The following is a 12,502-nucleotide window of genomic DNA, read 5'->3' as shown; positions in this document are numbered from 1 at the left end:
CATTATAATGATGCAATAAACATTGTATTTTCATTAATCATAAGTAAAACCTCATTACGGACATCGCGTGAAATATACCGGAATTATACCCATTTCCGTGAGTAACTTTATGTCAATGTCAGACACAACATTTTTTAATTGTACAAAAATTATTTCTTGAAGAGTACCCGTATAACCAACATTTTACTGCACAAACATACAAAATTAACTGACACAAGTATGTTTATACAGCTAATTGGTCTTTTCGTTGTCTTGCTGTGACATGTGATTTTAACATGCATCGTGTGTATCGCTGTCAACTCGGAGACTGGCAGTTCAGATTCTTAGTTGCATTATTCTTAGTTGCATTATGTAATCCAGTGGGAAGACATTTTACAATTCAGAGGTGTTATTAGAACTAAATTGGATAGTTTTTTTTTTTTATATATGCAACACTGAATGTCAATACACAGCCTGTTGAATTAGCGGCAACACGCTTCGTAGCCATTACGATGACAACAAACATTATAATAACACGTCATTTTATAAACTCTCATGTGCTTTTTTAACAATATAAATAGGCTATCCCACAATTCTCACTTCGGCAAAGGTTAAACAGTCGGGACAATTCGGCCTGTTACATTCTCAGAAACCGAAAGTAGTCGACATTTTCCGAATGAGAAAAAAAAGGTAGAGTTACTTCCCTTATGTTATTTTGACAAAAGAGGATCGATTTTTTTTTTATGCTTACAAAAATGTCATTTAACAGGAGAAACTGTCTCCCGCACAGGGGAAAGGAGATTTGATCAAATACCGGGAGACTCCTGCGGAATCCGGGAGGGTTGACAGGTCTGGGTATATGTTATCCTGTCTGTGGGATGGTGCATATAAAAGATATCAAAGGATGGGGTATGTGTTATCCTGTCTGTGGGATGGTGCATATAAAAGATATCAAAGGATGGGGTATGTGTTATCCTGTCTGTGGGATGGTGCATATAAAAGATATCAAAGGATGGGGTATGTGTTATCCTGTCTGTGGGATGGTGCATATAAAAGATATCAAAGGATGGGGTATATGTTATCCTGTCTGTGGGATGGTGCATATAAAAGATATCAAAGGATGGGGTATGTGCTATCCTGTCTGTGGGATGGTGCATATAAAAGATCCCTTGCTACAAATGGAAAAATGTTGCAGATTTCCTCTAAGACTTAAGTCAAAAATAAGAAAATGTTTGACCTCCAATAGCCGATGATTAATAAAGCAATGTGTTCAAGTGGTGGCGTTAAACAAAATAAACCTTTTACTTTCATTTTAACCATGCACACATCAGCTGAGTTATCATTTTAACCATGCACACATCAGCTGAGTTATCATTTTAACCATGCACACATCAGCTGAGTTATCATTTTAACCATGCACACATCAGCTGAGTTATCATTTTAACCATGCACACATCAGCTGAGTTATCATTTTAACCATGCACACATCAGCTGAGTTATCATTTTAACCATGCACACATCAGCTGAGTTATCATTTTAACCATGCACACATCAGCTGAGTTATCATTTTAACCATGCACACATCAGCTGAGTTATCATTTTAACCATGCACACATCAGCTGAGTTATCATTTTAACCATGCACACATCAGCTAAGTTATCATTTGTTTTTGGGAATGTTTTTCTTCTTTTTAAAAAATTCAGAATGGAGATGATATTGCTTAAAATCATAATGCATCAAGTAATTACTGCCCCAATACATCGGACACATTGTTCGCATTAATATCTTACACTAATAATTTCAAGATTTACAGTATCACATGATCAATCTGGTTAATAAAAAGAATAAACTTTCACAACTACTATCATGTTTATGTACAGAACCTGCATGTGTCAATTTTTGTTTCTTTTTCTCTGCTGTAAAAAAGGAATAAATTCAATTTTGTATGCAGATTTTTTGTTTGTGGGACATAAATAAAGTTTGTTTTGTTTAGCGATACCACTAGAACACATTGATTTATTAATCATCAGCTATTGGATGTCAAACATTTGTTATTTTTGACATAGTCAGAGAGGGGAAACCCGCTACCTTTTTCCATTAGTAGCAAGGGATCTTTTATATGCACCATCCCACAGACAGGATAGCACATACCACAGTCTTTGATATACCAGTCGTGATGCACTGGCTGGAATAAGAAATAGCTTAATGGGACCACCGATGGGGATCGATCCTAGACCAAACAGTGCATCAGGCGAGTGCTTTACCACTGGGCTACATCTCGCCCCACTTCAAAATGGAATAAATTAAATTTGGAAGATGGGTGTTTTTTTCTATGGAACAAAAGACACTGTATATCTTAATTCGTATTTACTATTTATCTGTTGCAAATAGAAATCAATTCAATATTTGTATGAATTTTTTTTTTTTCACTGGACATAAACAAGATAATAAACATGGTCTGAATTTACAAAGCCTGTTTAGGTCTTTCACGTGTGCAACTACATACATTTACAATGCTTAAACATCTGCGTTTGTAACTACATACATTTACAATGCTCAAACACCTGCGTTTGTAACTACATACATTTACAATGCTCAAACACCTGCGTTTGTAACTACATACATTTACAATGCTTAAACACCTGTGATTAAGAAAACCAGGCTTCTTAAATTCGGCCCCCTATGTTTATCTGTAGATGATTAGTTTGTGAACTACTCTACCTTCTCGCATACTGTCTGGGCCGCAGTCCTTCATGGGCGACTCCACCATCGCGTCAGCCAGCGTCTCCTTCAGTCTGTCTTCCTCCTCTTCACTGCCCCGGGGCTGCCGCGCAACGTTAGATTCCGCCCAGCCACACAGAACATCATTCAGGTTGGGTGACTGGTCAAAACTTCCTGAAATATTTAATATAGTGATACATGTTTTGTGTGCAGACATGAAAGGAAGAAATAAGCAAAACAGGATAAAAGAAAAAAGAAAAGATTAAAGAGAAATCTTTTTAATAGATGAATGAATGAATGAATGAATGAATGAATTGAATGAATGAAAGTTTCTTTGTTTTGTTTAATGATACCACTAGAGCACATTGATTTATTAATCATCGGCTATTGGATGTCAAAACATTTGGTATTATTGACATATAGCCGTAGAAAAAAAACCCACTATATTTTTCCATTAGTAGCAAGGGATCTTTTATATACACCATCCCACTGACAGGATAGCACATACCACGTCCTTTGATATACCAGTCATGGTGCACTGGCTGCAACAAGAAATAGCCCAATGGGCCCCCCAACGGGGATCGATCCCAAACCGACCACACATCAAGTTAGCACTTTACCACTAAGGCTACACCCCAGCCCTAAATGGATGGATGGATGGATGGATGGATGGATGGATGGATGGATGGATGGATGGATGCATGGATGGATGGATGGATGGATGGATGCATGGAATGGAGGAAAGAAAGACAAAATGAATGTATAAACAAATAAATAAAAGGAAAAAATAAGAAAAATACATAAAAGAAAAAAGAAGATTGAACAGAATATTTTTAATGATTTTTTTAATGAATGAATGAATGAATGAATGAATGAATGAATGAATTAATGAATTAATGAATTAATTAATTAATTAATGAAAAAAATGAAAAAAGATAAAAAAGAAGAAACAGAAGAAAATATTCGAAAAGAACAAATAAAGGAGGATAATAAAAGCAAAAAAAATCACAACAATGAAAGAATAGAAATGAAGAAGAAAGAATGACAAAAATATGGAAGGAAAAATGTGAAGTGGTAAAATAACATAGAGTTAAGTCACATCAATAAAACTTAGAGTCTAAATTTCTCACCCGCCTCAATGAGTAGCTGGCCCATGGCACACTGACCCCGTCTGTCTGGTGACGCGGTGTACTCGTTAGACGATGACTTCCGATATGCTGGCCTAGCGGACGTTATGGCCACTGGGCTGGACCGAGCAGGGTGCAGTCTGAAAAAAGCATTTTCAGGGTATTGCTAAAGTGACAAAGCAATAAATGTCTCCTACAGGGCTGGACACAAATTTTCTTATCTCCTAAGTTCAAGAGCCATAACTCTGTGAAAAAAATAGGTATATCGCCATGAAAGTCAAACTTGATCTGTAACAGTACATGGTAAAGCTATGCACAAAATGTCAGCTCATTATTTCGAGGCATTCCGAACAAAAAAGTCATGAAAATAAATTTTCTATCTCCTACGTTAAAGGGCCACAACTCTGTGAAAAATGGGTAAATCGTCATAAAAATCAAACTTGATCTATAACAGTATCATGTTTATTTTTTATTTTGAAATAATTTCACCTCTGTTTCAGCCTTTTGTTTTTCGGGGAAAGCACCATGAATCAAGAATTGTGATCCATATCATATCATGGGCTACGTATCGCAATAAGTATCGTATCGTGAGATAGGTGCATCATTATACCTCTAGTTTAAAGCTGGTTTGGGCTATTACAGACATTTGAACGACAACAAACACCTTGTTTATACAAACACTGATATTGTAAACAAGAAAATATGATTAACACGCAAGTTTAGTCTTTAAAAATGCTCCTTGTGTTGTAAATATGTTATAATGGTAGCAAACTGGTCAGGTCAGGTCAGCTGATAGGTTTTAACATGCAAATTCAGAGCAAGCTGTTGTAGCATACGCCTGTCATAGGTGCAGGTGTCGACATATGCCAGCTCCTCCATCCAAGACAGGAAAGAGGTTGCGGTGAGTGGGAAAGGGGACTGCCCACACTTGGCATGTGCAAGAGAGCATAAGCAGGCCGACCATAGTCAGTAGCAGGTAGCAGGTGTGTTTGTGATGTTACTGAATTTGAAAATGTCCTGTCGGATTGAGTCTAAAGATAAAAATAGTTTGTGCAATTTCCCGAGGTAATTTTGACGCATGATTTGGAACGGTTCGTCAAAAAATAATGGTAGCAAACTCGGGAGAGTCGTTTTAATTATTTACAACTTACTTGAGGCTCTCCAGTTCACAGATGTCGTCCGACACGTAGTCCATGGTGGCGATGTTTGACTCGGGGCTATGTGACAGCAGCGCCGATGATGTGGACGACAGCACCGTCGTGTTCTGCATGTTTTGGTACGTCTTGAACGAGAACTGGGGCCCCATCCACAAACGACGATGAGGACCTATGTGCGTTATTATTTCAACCTGACGACACAAAGAAAAGGAAGGTTTCTGTTAAATGATAGCTCAGCACAGTCTTTTAATCAATGGCGATTAATTACCCAGAGAGTCATTTATATAAGGATCTCCTTTAGTTCCATCGGGAACACAACCTTTAAATTTATAATAAAATTATTAATTATGTGCTGTACAGTTTAAATCTATTTGTAATAAAGAGTAAAAAGTGTTTTTCCTACTTTTCCTTTCACGTAAGCATTGCAAATTTTCTTACAAAATACCTATACTAAACATTGCAAACTTGATTCGAAAAAAAAAAAGGATTCATTATGTGTCATCATTCATGATCGTTTTCGGTATGTCATCACACAGCTAGTCAGGAAATATCCTCATGAATCATATCACTAGTCCTTTTTTCTTTTAGCCAAAAAGCAATTGTAATGCAGCATTTTAATAATTAAAAAAAAAAACGGTAATTGAAATAGCCTTTATTAAATGAAAATACAATGTATATATGTAATGTCATCTCTTGATATCTGACTACAATTTGATAACAACAAAAAATTTCAGTTGAGCCAAACCAATCAATTAGAAATGATCACTGGAACATCACTAATATCCATTGGTTAGGATAACAACTGTTTGAACAACGAAGTCGAGGAAGACGAACCTGTGAGAGCCACTGAGCATCATAATCATCCTTGTTGCTGTGGTCAGATGAAAGGCTGTCTTTAGATCCATGACGAGAGACTGGCGCTGATTCGGTTTGATCTGTCGATCAGATAATCTTACACATTTATTACACAAACAAGACAGTTAAAATTTATGAGTCCATGTAATCTATAGTCCTTCCAACGGGGAACGCCTTTTTTCATGCTATGGAATTTACTACAAGTTATTTATTTCTGAGCCGAAGTTTCTAAATTGCACACAAGTATCAGCTTTTTATTTTTATTTCCGAAACAATTTTCCTTTTGTTCTTACGTCAAACCAAACTGTTATTTACAAAAAACATTTATGTAGGGATGGACTATAGTTTTATATCTAAAATAAATAATAATCAACTAAAATTTTCACATGCATTGTAATGAACACCCATAGGTACAGCTTTGTCACAAGTTTCATTAGTGTTATTAGGATTAATGAGGTGTAAAACCACATGCAGAATTTTTTTTTATTTAATCATTTATTGAAGGCTGTATGATGTCATATATTAAAAAACTCCATCATATAGCCTTTAATAATAAAAAAAAAAAATTCCTGCATATGGTTTTACACCTCCTCACACTAATGGTGTCATATATTAAAAGACTCCATCATATGTGGTCATGTGGGATAGAAAAAGTACACCCAAGGTGGTAGAAATTTCAACCTGGGACGAGGCTTGCGGGTTTTCTTTCTAAGACTATATGTCAAAATAACCAAATGTTTGACATCCAATAGCTGATGATGAATAAATCAATGTGCAATGGGCGTTCCCAGTATTTATTTATCTAAAATTATTCTTAAACATCTACATGACACATAAATTATTAGCATGAAGGCAATTTGTTTTTAGGTAACCCTTAAATTAAACTGAAATCATTCCTATTGGTTAATACTGTACCTGGATTGCACGTCGGTTGCTGGGTAACCACTGCCTCTGTTGCTAGGAGAAGAGGGTTGTTGCTAAGTAGAGGAGGCTGGACTTCAAGAGACGTTTTTGTTCTGAAAGAAGGTAAAAAAAACAACTAATCAACAAAGTGACTGACATTCTTTAGTATATAAATCTACTTAGCTTTGGAAAATGTCCATGGAACACGGGCATTCTTACATTCTTTTATCTTTAAATTAGTGATAAAATACTTGAAATATTGCCTGTGAAGTAACAATGTTACCAAATACTTGAAATATTACCTCTGTAGTAACCACTGTATCCCTATTATAAGCAATGCTTGAAATATTCATTACAGTGATGCAGTGGTTACTACTTAGGTAGTACTTGAAATATTATTACCTATGTAGTAACCACTGTATCCCTATTATAAGCAATACTTGAAATATTATTACCTATGTAGTAACCACTGTATCCCTATTATAAGCAATACTTGAAATATTATTACCTATGTAGTAACCACTGCATCACTGTAACTGATTTGATTTCAACTTATTTTCGTGCTTATATCCAATTAAGGTTCAAGTACGCTGTCCTGGGCACACACCTCAGCTCTCTGGGCTGTCTGTCCAGGACAGTGGGTTAGTTGTTAGTTGGTTAGTGAGAGAGAAGAGGGTGTAGTGGCCTTACACCTACCCATTGAGCCCTTAAGAACTCACTCTGGGTTGGAGCCAGGTACCAGGCTGCGAACCCTGTACCTACCAGCCTGTAGTCCGATGGCTTAACCACTGCGGCTGTAACTGAATACTTATATATGTGTACCTCTGTAGTAACCACTGCAGTCGTCCAGTCACTGCGAGATCTAATGGTGATTCTTCTGAGGTTTTGTCTCCAGTCCGATGCTTTGGTTCCAAGTTGTACTCCAACAATACACCCGATTGTCCAACCACAAACAGCGAATCAATGGGTTTCTTTCCAGTTTCTATATGTATAAAAAAAAAAAAATATTAGAATAAAATATGATGTACTTTGTAGGACCTGTGTAATTAATGGGATTCTACAGGAATATAAGTTGACAATTTAGATTTTATCTATGTGTAAACAAGCACTAATTCTAAAAAATAGATATATATGATTGAAATAATTATATTGTTGATGCATATATTCTTAACTTATGCAATAACCTTTAAGGGACTATGACCTTCCACCGGTCATTACTCTTTTTATGAAAACAAAGTACAAAGGATATGTTTTTTATTTAACGACGCACTCAAAACATTTTATTTACAGTTATATGGTGTCAGATATATGGTTAAGGACCACACAGGTATTGAGATAGGAAACCCACTGCGCCACTTCATGGGCTACTCTTTTCGATTAGCAGCAAGGGATCTTTTATAAGCACCATTCCAAAACAGGATAGTACATACCAGGGCCTTTGTTACACCAGTTGTGGAGCACTGGCTGGAATGAGAAATAGCCCAATGGGCCCACCGACGGGGATCGACCCTAGACCGACCACGCATCAAGCGAACACTTTACCACTAAGCTACATCCCGTGTTGCAACACTACACAACTACATGTATGACAATTCGACAATTCCTACTCAGTTTTGTTTTCATTGCATTTAAATCTTTTAGAACTACTATAAGTTATTTAACTTTATACTTTTGATGGTTTTGCTTTATATTTACAAGAAATAATACATTAAATTATATATAATATTTGAAGAATTTGTATATGAAGAAGACAAATTATGTAAATAAATAGACAATATTTTGAAGAGTTTGTACATACATACCTCCAGCCACCCAGAATCTATGAGCTGATAAAAAGGCTGACACACTGTAAATAAGCTCATACATCTTACCTCTCCTCTCGACAGTGAGGGTCTGAGCTGAGAAACAGGCCGACACACTGTAAATAAGCTTATACATCTTACCTCTCCTCTCGACAGTGAGGGTCTGAGTTGAGAAACAGGCCGACACACTGTAAATAAGCTTATACATCTTACCTCGTCTCTCGACAGTGAGGGTCTGAGTTGAGAAACAGGCCGACACACTGTAAATAAGCTTATACATCTTACCGTCTCTCGACAGTGAGGGTCTGAGTTGAGAAACAGGCCGACACACTGTAAATAAGCTTATATATCTTACCTCGTCTCTCGACAGTGAGGGTCTAAGCTGAGAAACAGGCCGACACACTGTAAATAAGCTTATATATCTTACCTCTCCTATCGACAGTGAGGGTCTGAGCTGAGAAACAGGCCGACACACTGTAAATAAGCTCATACCGTATAACTGGAAATTTTCGAGGATTTTTATTTTCGTGGGTTTCGAGGGTAAGTAGTCAGCATCGAAAATATAAATCCTTGAAAATATTTGAAAACATCAACAAATTCTATCTAAAATATTTATTGTGAAAACCATAACACACTGACAATTTACCAGAAAATTTTATTTCCTGTCATGCGCAGTCCACCGGATACGACAAGAGAATAGTATAGTCAAGACAACAAGTTAGAATTTTAAAAAAGGTATTGTGTGAATCTCACTGTGTGTAGAATATAATGAAATATTTTTAAATTTCGTATATTGTTTTTGTCAATGACCGCCTGCACTGCATCAGTGATTCCGGTGTGGATGAATGCAGATTTCAACATTTCCTGGCGTGTTTTCAATTCTTCCATAACTTTCATAATCCACCTTGCATTAATTGGTTTTATCGCCCAAGTACGCATTTCCATCTTGATGTCTGTTACACCTTCGCCGTCTTTCACAGCCAGGGAAACCTGCTTTGAATACCATGTGGTGAACTCAGACTTCATGGCGTCCTTAAGTGGTTTGTTCACACATACGTCATAATTGGCTTTACACAAAATCAAAGACTGTGATCAGTTGTCTGGCGAATAGTGGTCAGTGGCCAATTAGGCTACAGCTGAGTGTTCTATTGTTTAACTTTACATGTCGGTGGTATCGAACAACTGGCAGCCGAGGTGAAACTTTAATATACAGTAACAAGTACTGTAAATCAGAAAATATTAGCGACCTAAAAATTTAGGGAAATCCATATCAGTGACATATTAACGACATAAAACTTTAGCGAGGTCGGCATATCAAACATTAAAAAAAAAACGTAAGCCAGTTTTTGGGGGGTTTTGACGGCTGACTGGTCACAAGAACACTCGACACTTTTTGATGCTATGCAATGCGCACTATTTCCAGTTCGAAATTTAGCCTCAAACATCCAAGTGACGCTGCTTGTCTCCAACTTAATTTCAATAAAAACATTACAGTGTTATACATCTAAACTAATTACTATTTTTTGCTGTAGTTATTGCATAATTTATAGCCTGTTGTTGTCCAGTTAATCGCCAACGAAACAACCACACATAATCAGTCCAATGAAAACATGTTTTCGGAGTAGTCTATTGTGCGTACAGGGGTCGTAAGCTGTTTTTCCACTGAGACGTACTAGTATTCTATGCTCTGGTACTGTTCTCACTTTGTCAAATAAAGAAAACAATGTTTTAGTGTTAATGACCGTTATACCGTTGTTAGTAAATGTGTACCAAGTTCCGACTACCATTCTTCCATTTTATTGTTGAACAGCAAGTCGGCAAGATGTACAACTGGTTAAAACGTACTAACCCAATGATAAAATTTCCTGAACCGGGTCCAGGACTCCCAAGTCCTAACACCTGTCCGTCACAAGATGAGGCTAGAGAATGCGCTACTGTGAACGCCGAGATCGAAAAGGTCCTAAAACCATTAAATGGTGCTACAGGTAGAAAACGAAAGAGAGAAACTTATGAAAACTATGACGATGAGCAGAGGGCAAAAATTGCTCGTTATGCAGTTGAAAACGGAAACACTAAAGCTGCCCGACATTTCTCTGGTGTACTGAATAAGAAGATTTCAGAAAGTACTGTAAGAAACATGAAACGTGTTTACTTAAAAGTGAAAAAGGCCAACCCAGAAGAAGAAATCGTAGCACTACCGAAAGCCAAATTGGGTCGTCCGCTAATGCTCCAGAACTTTGAACAAAAAATCATTGACAGAATCAGAGCTGTGCGAATGGCAGGTGGTATTGTCAATCGACAAATATTAATGGCGACAGCGTCAAAGGGGTGATTTCCCAACGAAACAGGGGCCTGCTTAAAGAACACGGTGGAACTATAGAGGTAACACGAGGATGGGCCAATTCAATTTTATCACGTTTAGGACTGGTCAAACGCAAAGGAATGAAAGCAGCCAGAAAAGTGCCGACTGATTTCACAGAAATCAAAACAACGTTTCTGGATCGAATTGTTAAAGTTGTGACAGAAAAACAGATCCCCCAGGAGCTGATAGTGAATTTTGCTCAAACAGGTGTTAGCATTGTTCCTGTATCGAACTGGACTTTAGAGCAAGAGGGGTCGAAGCAAGTTGAAATTGTTGGACTGGAAGACAAACGCCAAATAACAGTTGTCATGGGATGTGCTATGGATGGGTCACTTGTTCCCCCTCAGTTGCTGTACCAGGGAAAGACAGGGAGATGTCATCCAAATTTTAATTTTCCCGACGACTGGGACATCTTCCACACTGCTAATCACTGGTCGAATACTGCATCAATGCTACGGTACTTTGTAATTGATCCCTACCTACGAAAAGCACGGGAACAGCTTGGATTGCCAGTCGATTACCCTGCCTTGTTGATTTTTGACGTGTTCAAAGCCCACCAACAAGAGAGCGTAATTGACAAGGTGAGAGAAATTAACGCTAGTCCTGTTTTCGTCCCGGCTGGGTGCACAGGTGAATTACAGCCACTTGATCTGTCGGGAAATGGCGAGTTGAAGGAAAGTTTGAAAAACCATTTCTCAGACTGGTATGCCGGATGCGTTGAGAAAGATCTTGAGAGCGGGGTGGAAAAATCAAAGTTGGATTTGAAGCTATCAACTTTAAAACCACTACATGCAAACTGGTTGTTGCAAAGTTTCAACAAGCTGCGAAACAAGAGAGATGCACTTCGTAGAGGTTGGATAAAAGCCGGTATTGTTGGTGCACTTGAGCTTACCAGTGATCAGTAGTTACCAAGCCTGTAACAATTCGTTTTCATTGTTCAAATCGTTATTAAATATGTATACGTTTTAAGACTTGTTTGATTTTTGTTTTAATCTGACTTTAGTTTTTATTTAGCGTCATGAAATATTAGCGTTTTGTATGGCTTCGCTAAATTTGCGAATATTTTATGCTCGCCAACATTTTCTGATTTACAGTATTCTTGCAACTAGACTTGCTAAAACTCGAAAATAAAATCACTTTAAATTTAGATTTGGCAAACGACGAAAATAAGAAACCTTGAAATGTTTTTATACCCCAAATCACGAAAAATTAAGACCACGAAAATGTCTGGTTATACGGTATATCTTATCTCGTCTCTCAACAGTGAGGGTCTGAGCTGAGAAACAGGCCGACACACTGTAAATAAGCTTATATATCTTACCTCGTCTCTTAACAGTGAGGGTCTGAGCTGAGAAACAGGCCGACACTGTAAATCAGCTTATACATCTTACCTCTCCTCTCGACAGTGAGGGTCTGAGCTGAGAAACAGGCCGACACTGTAAATCAGCTTATACATCTTACCTCGTCTCTCGACAGTGAGGGTCTGAGCTGAGAAACAGGCCGACACTGTAAATCAGCTTATACATCTTACCTCTCCTCTCGACAGTGAGGGTCTGAGCTGAGAAACAGGCCGACACTGTAAATCAGCTTATACAT

At 37.5% G+C, this 12,502-nt stretch overlaps 1 protein-coding gene across 1 annotated transcript in view; it reads right to left on the bottom strand.

Annotated features, from left to right (window-relative positions):
• The window catches only part of LOC121368117 (breast carcinoma-amplified sequence 3-like), a 57,331-nt gene that overhangs the window by 26,997 nt on the left and 17,832 nt on the right, over positions 1-12,502 (bottom strand). The window contains exons 15-20 of the mRNA XM_041492690.1: positions 7,565-7,724; positions 6,755-6,855; positions 5,819-5,919; positions 4,979-5,175; positions 3,831-3,967; positions 2,701-2,874 (exon numbers count right to left, since the gene is read on the bottom strand). Coding sequence (XP_041348624.1) covers positions 2,701-2,874; positions 3,831-3,967; positions 4,979-5,175; positions 5,819-5,919; positions 6,755-6,855; positions 7,565-7,724 — 870 coding nt within the window. The remainder of the gene's footprint in view (positions 1-2,700; positions 2,875-3,830; positions 3,968-4,978; positions 5,176-5,818; positions 5,920-6,754; positions 6,856-7,564; positions 7,725-12,502) is intronic.

The sequence above is a fragment of the Gigantopelta aegis genome, chromosome 3, assembly GCF_016097555.1.
Source record: "Gigantopelta aegis isolate Gae_Host chromosome 3, Gae_host_genome, whole genome shotgun sequence".
In the NCBI taxonomy this organism is placed as follows: domain Eukaryota; kingdom Metazoa; phylum Mollusca; class Gastropoda; order Neomphalida; family Peltospiridae; genus Gigantopelta; species Gigantopelta aegis.
This window is presented reverse-complemented; position numbering and strand designations above follow the sequence as displayed.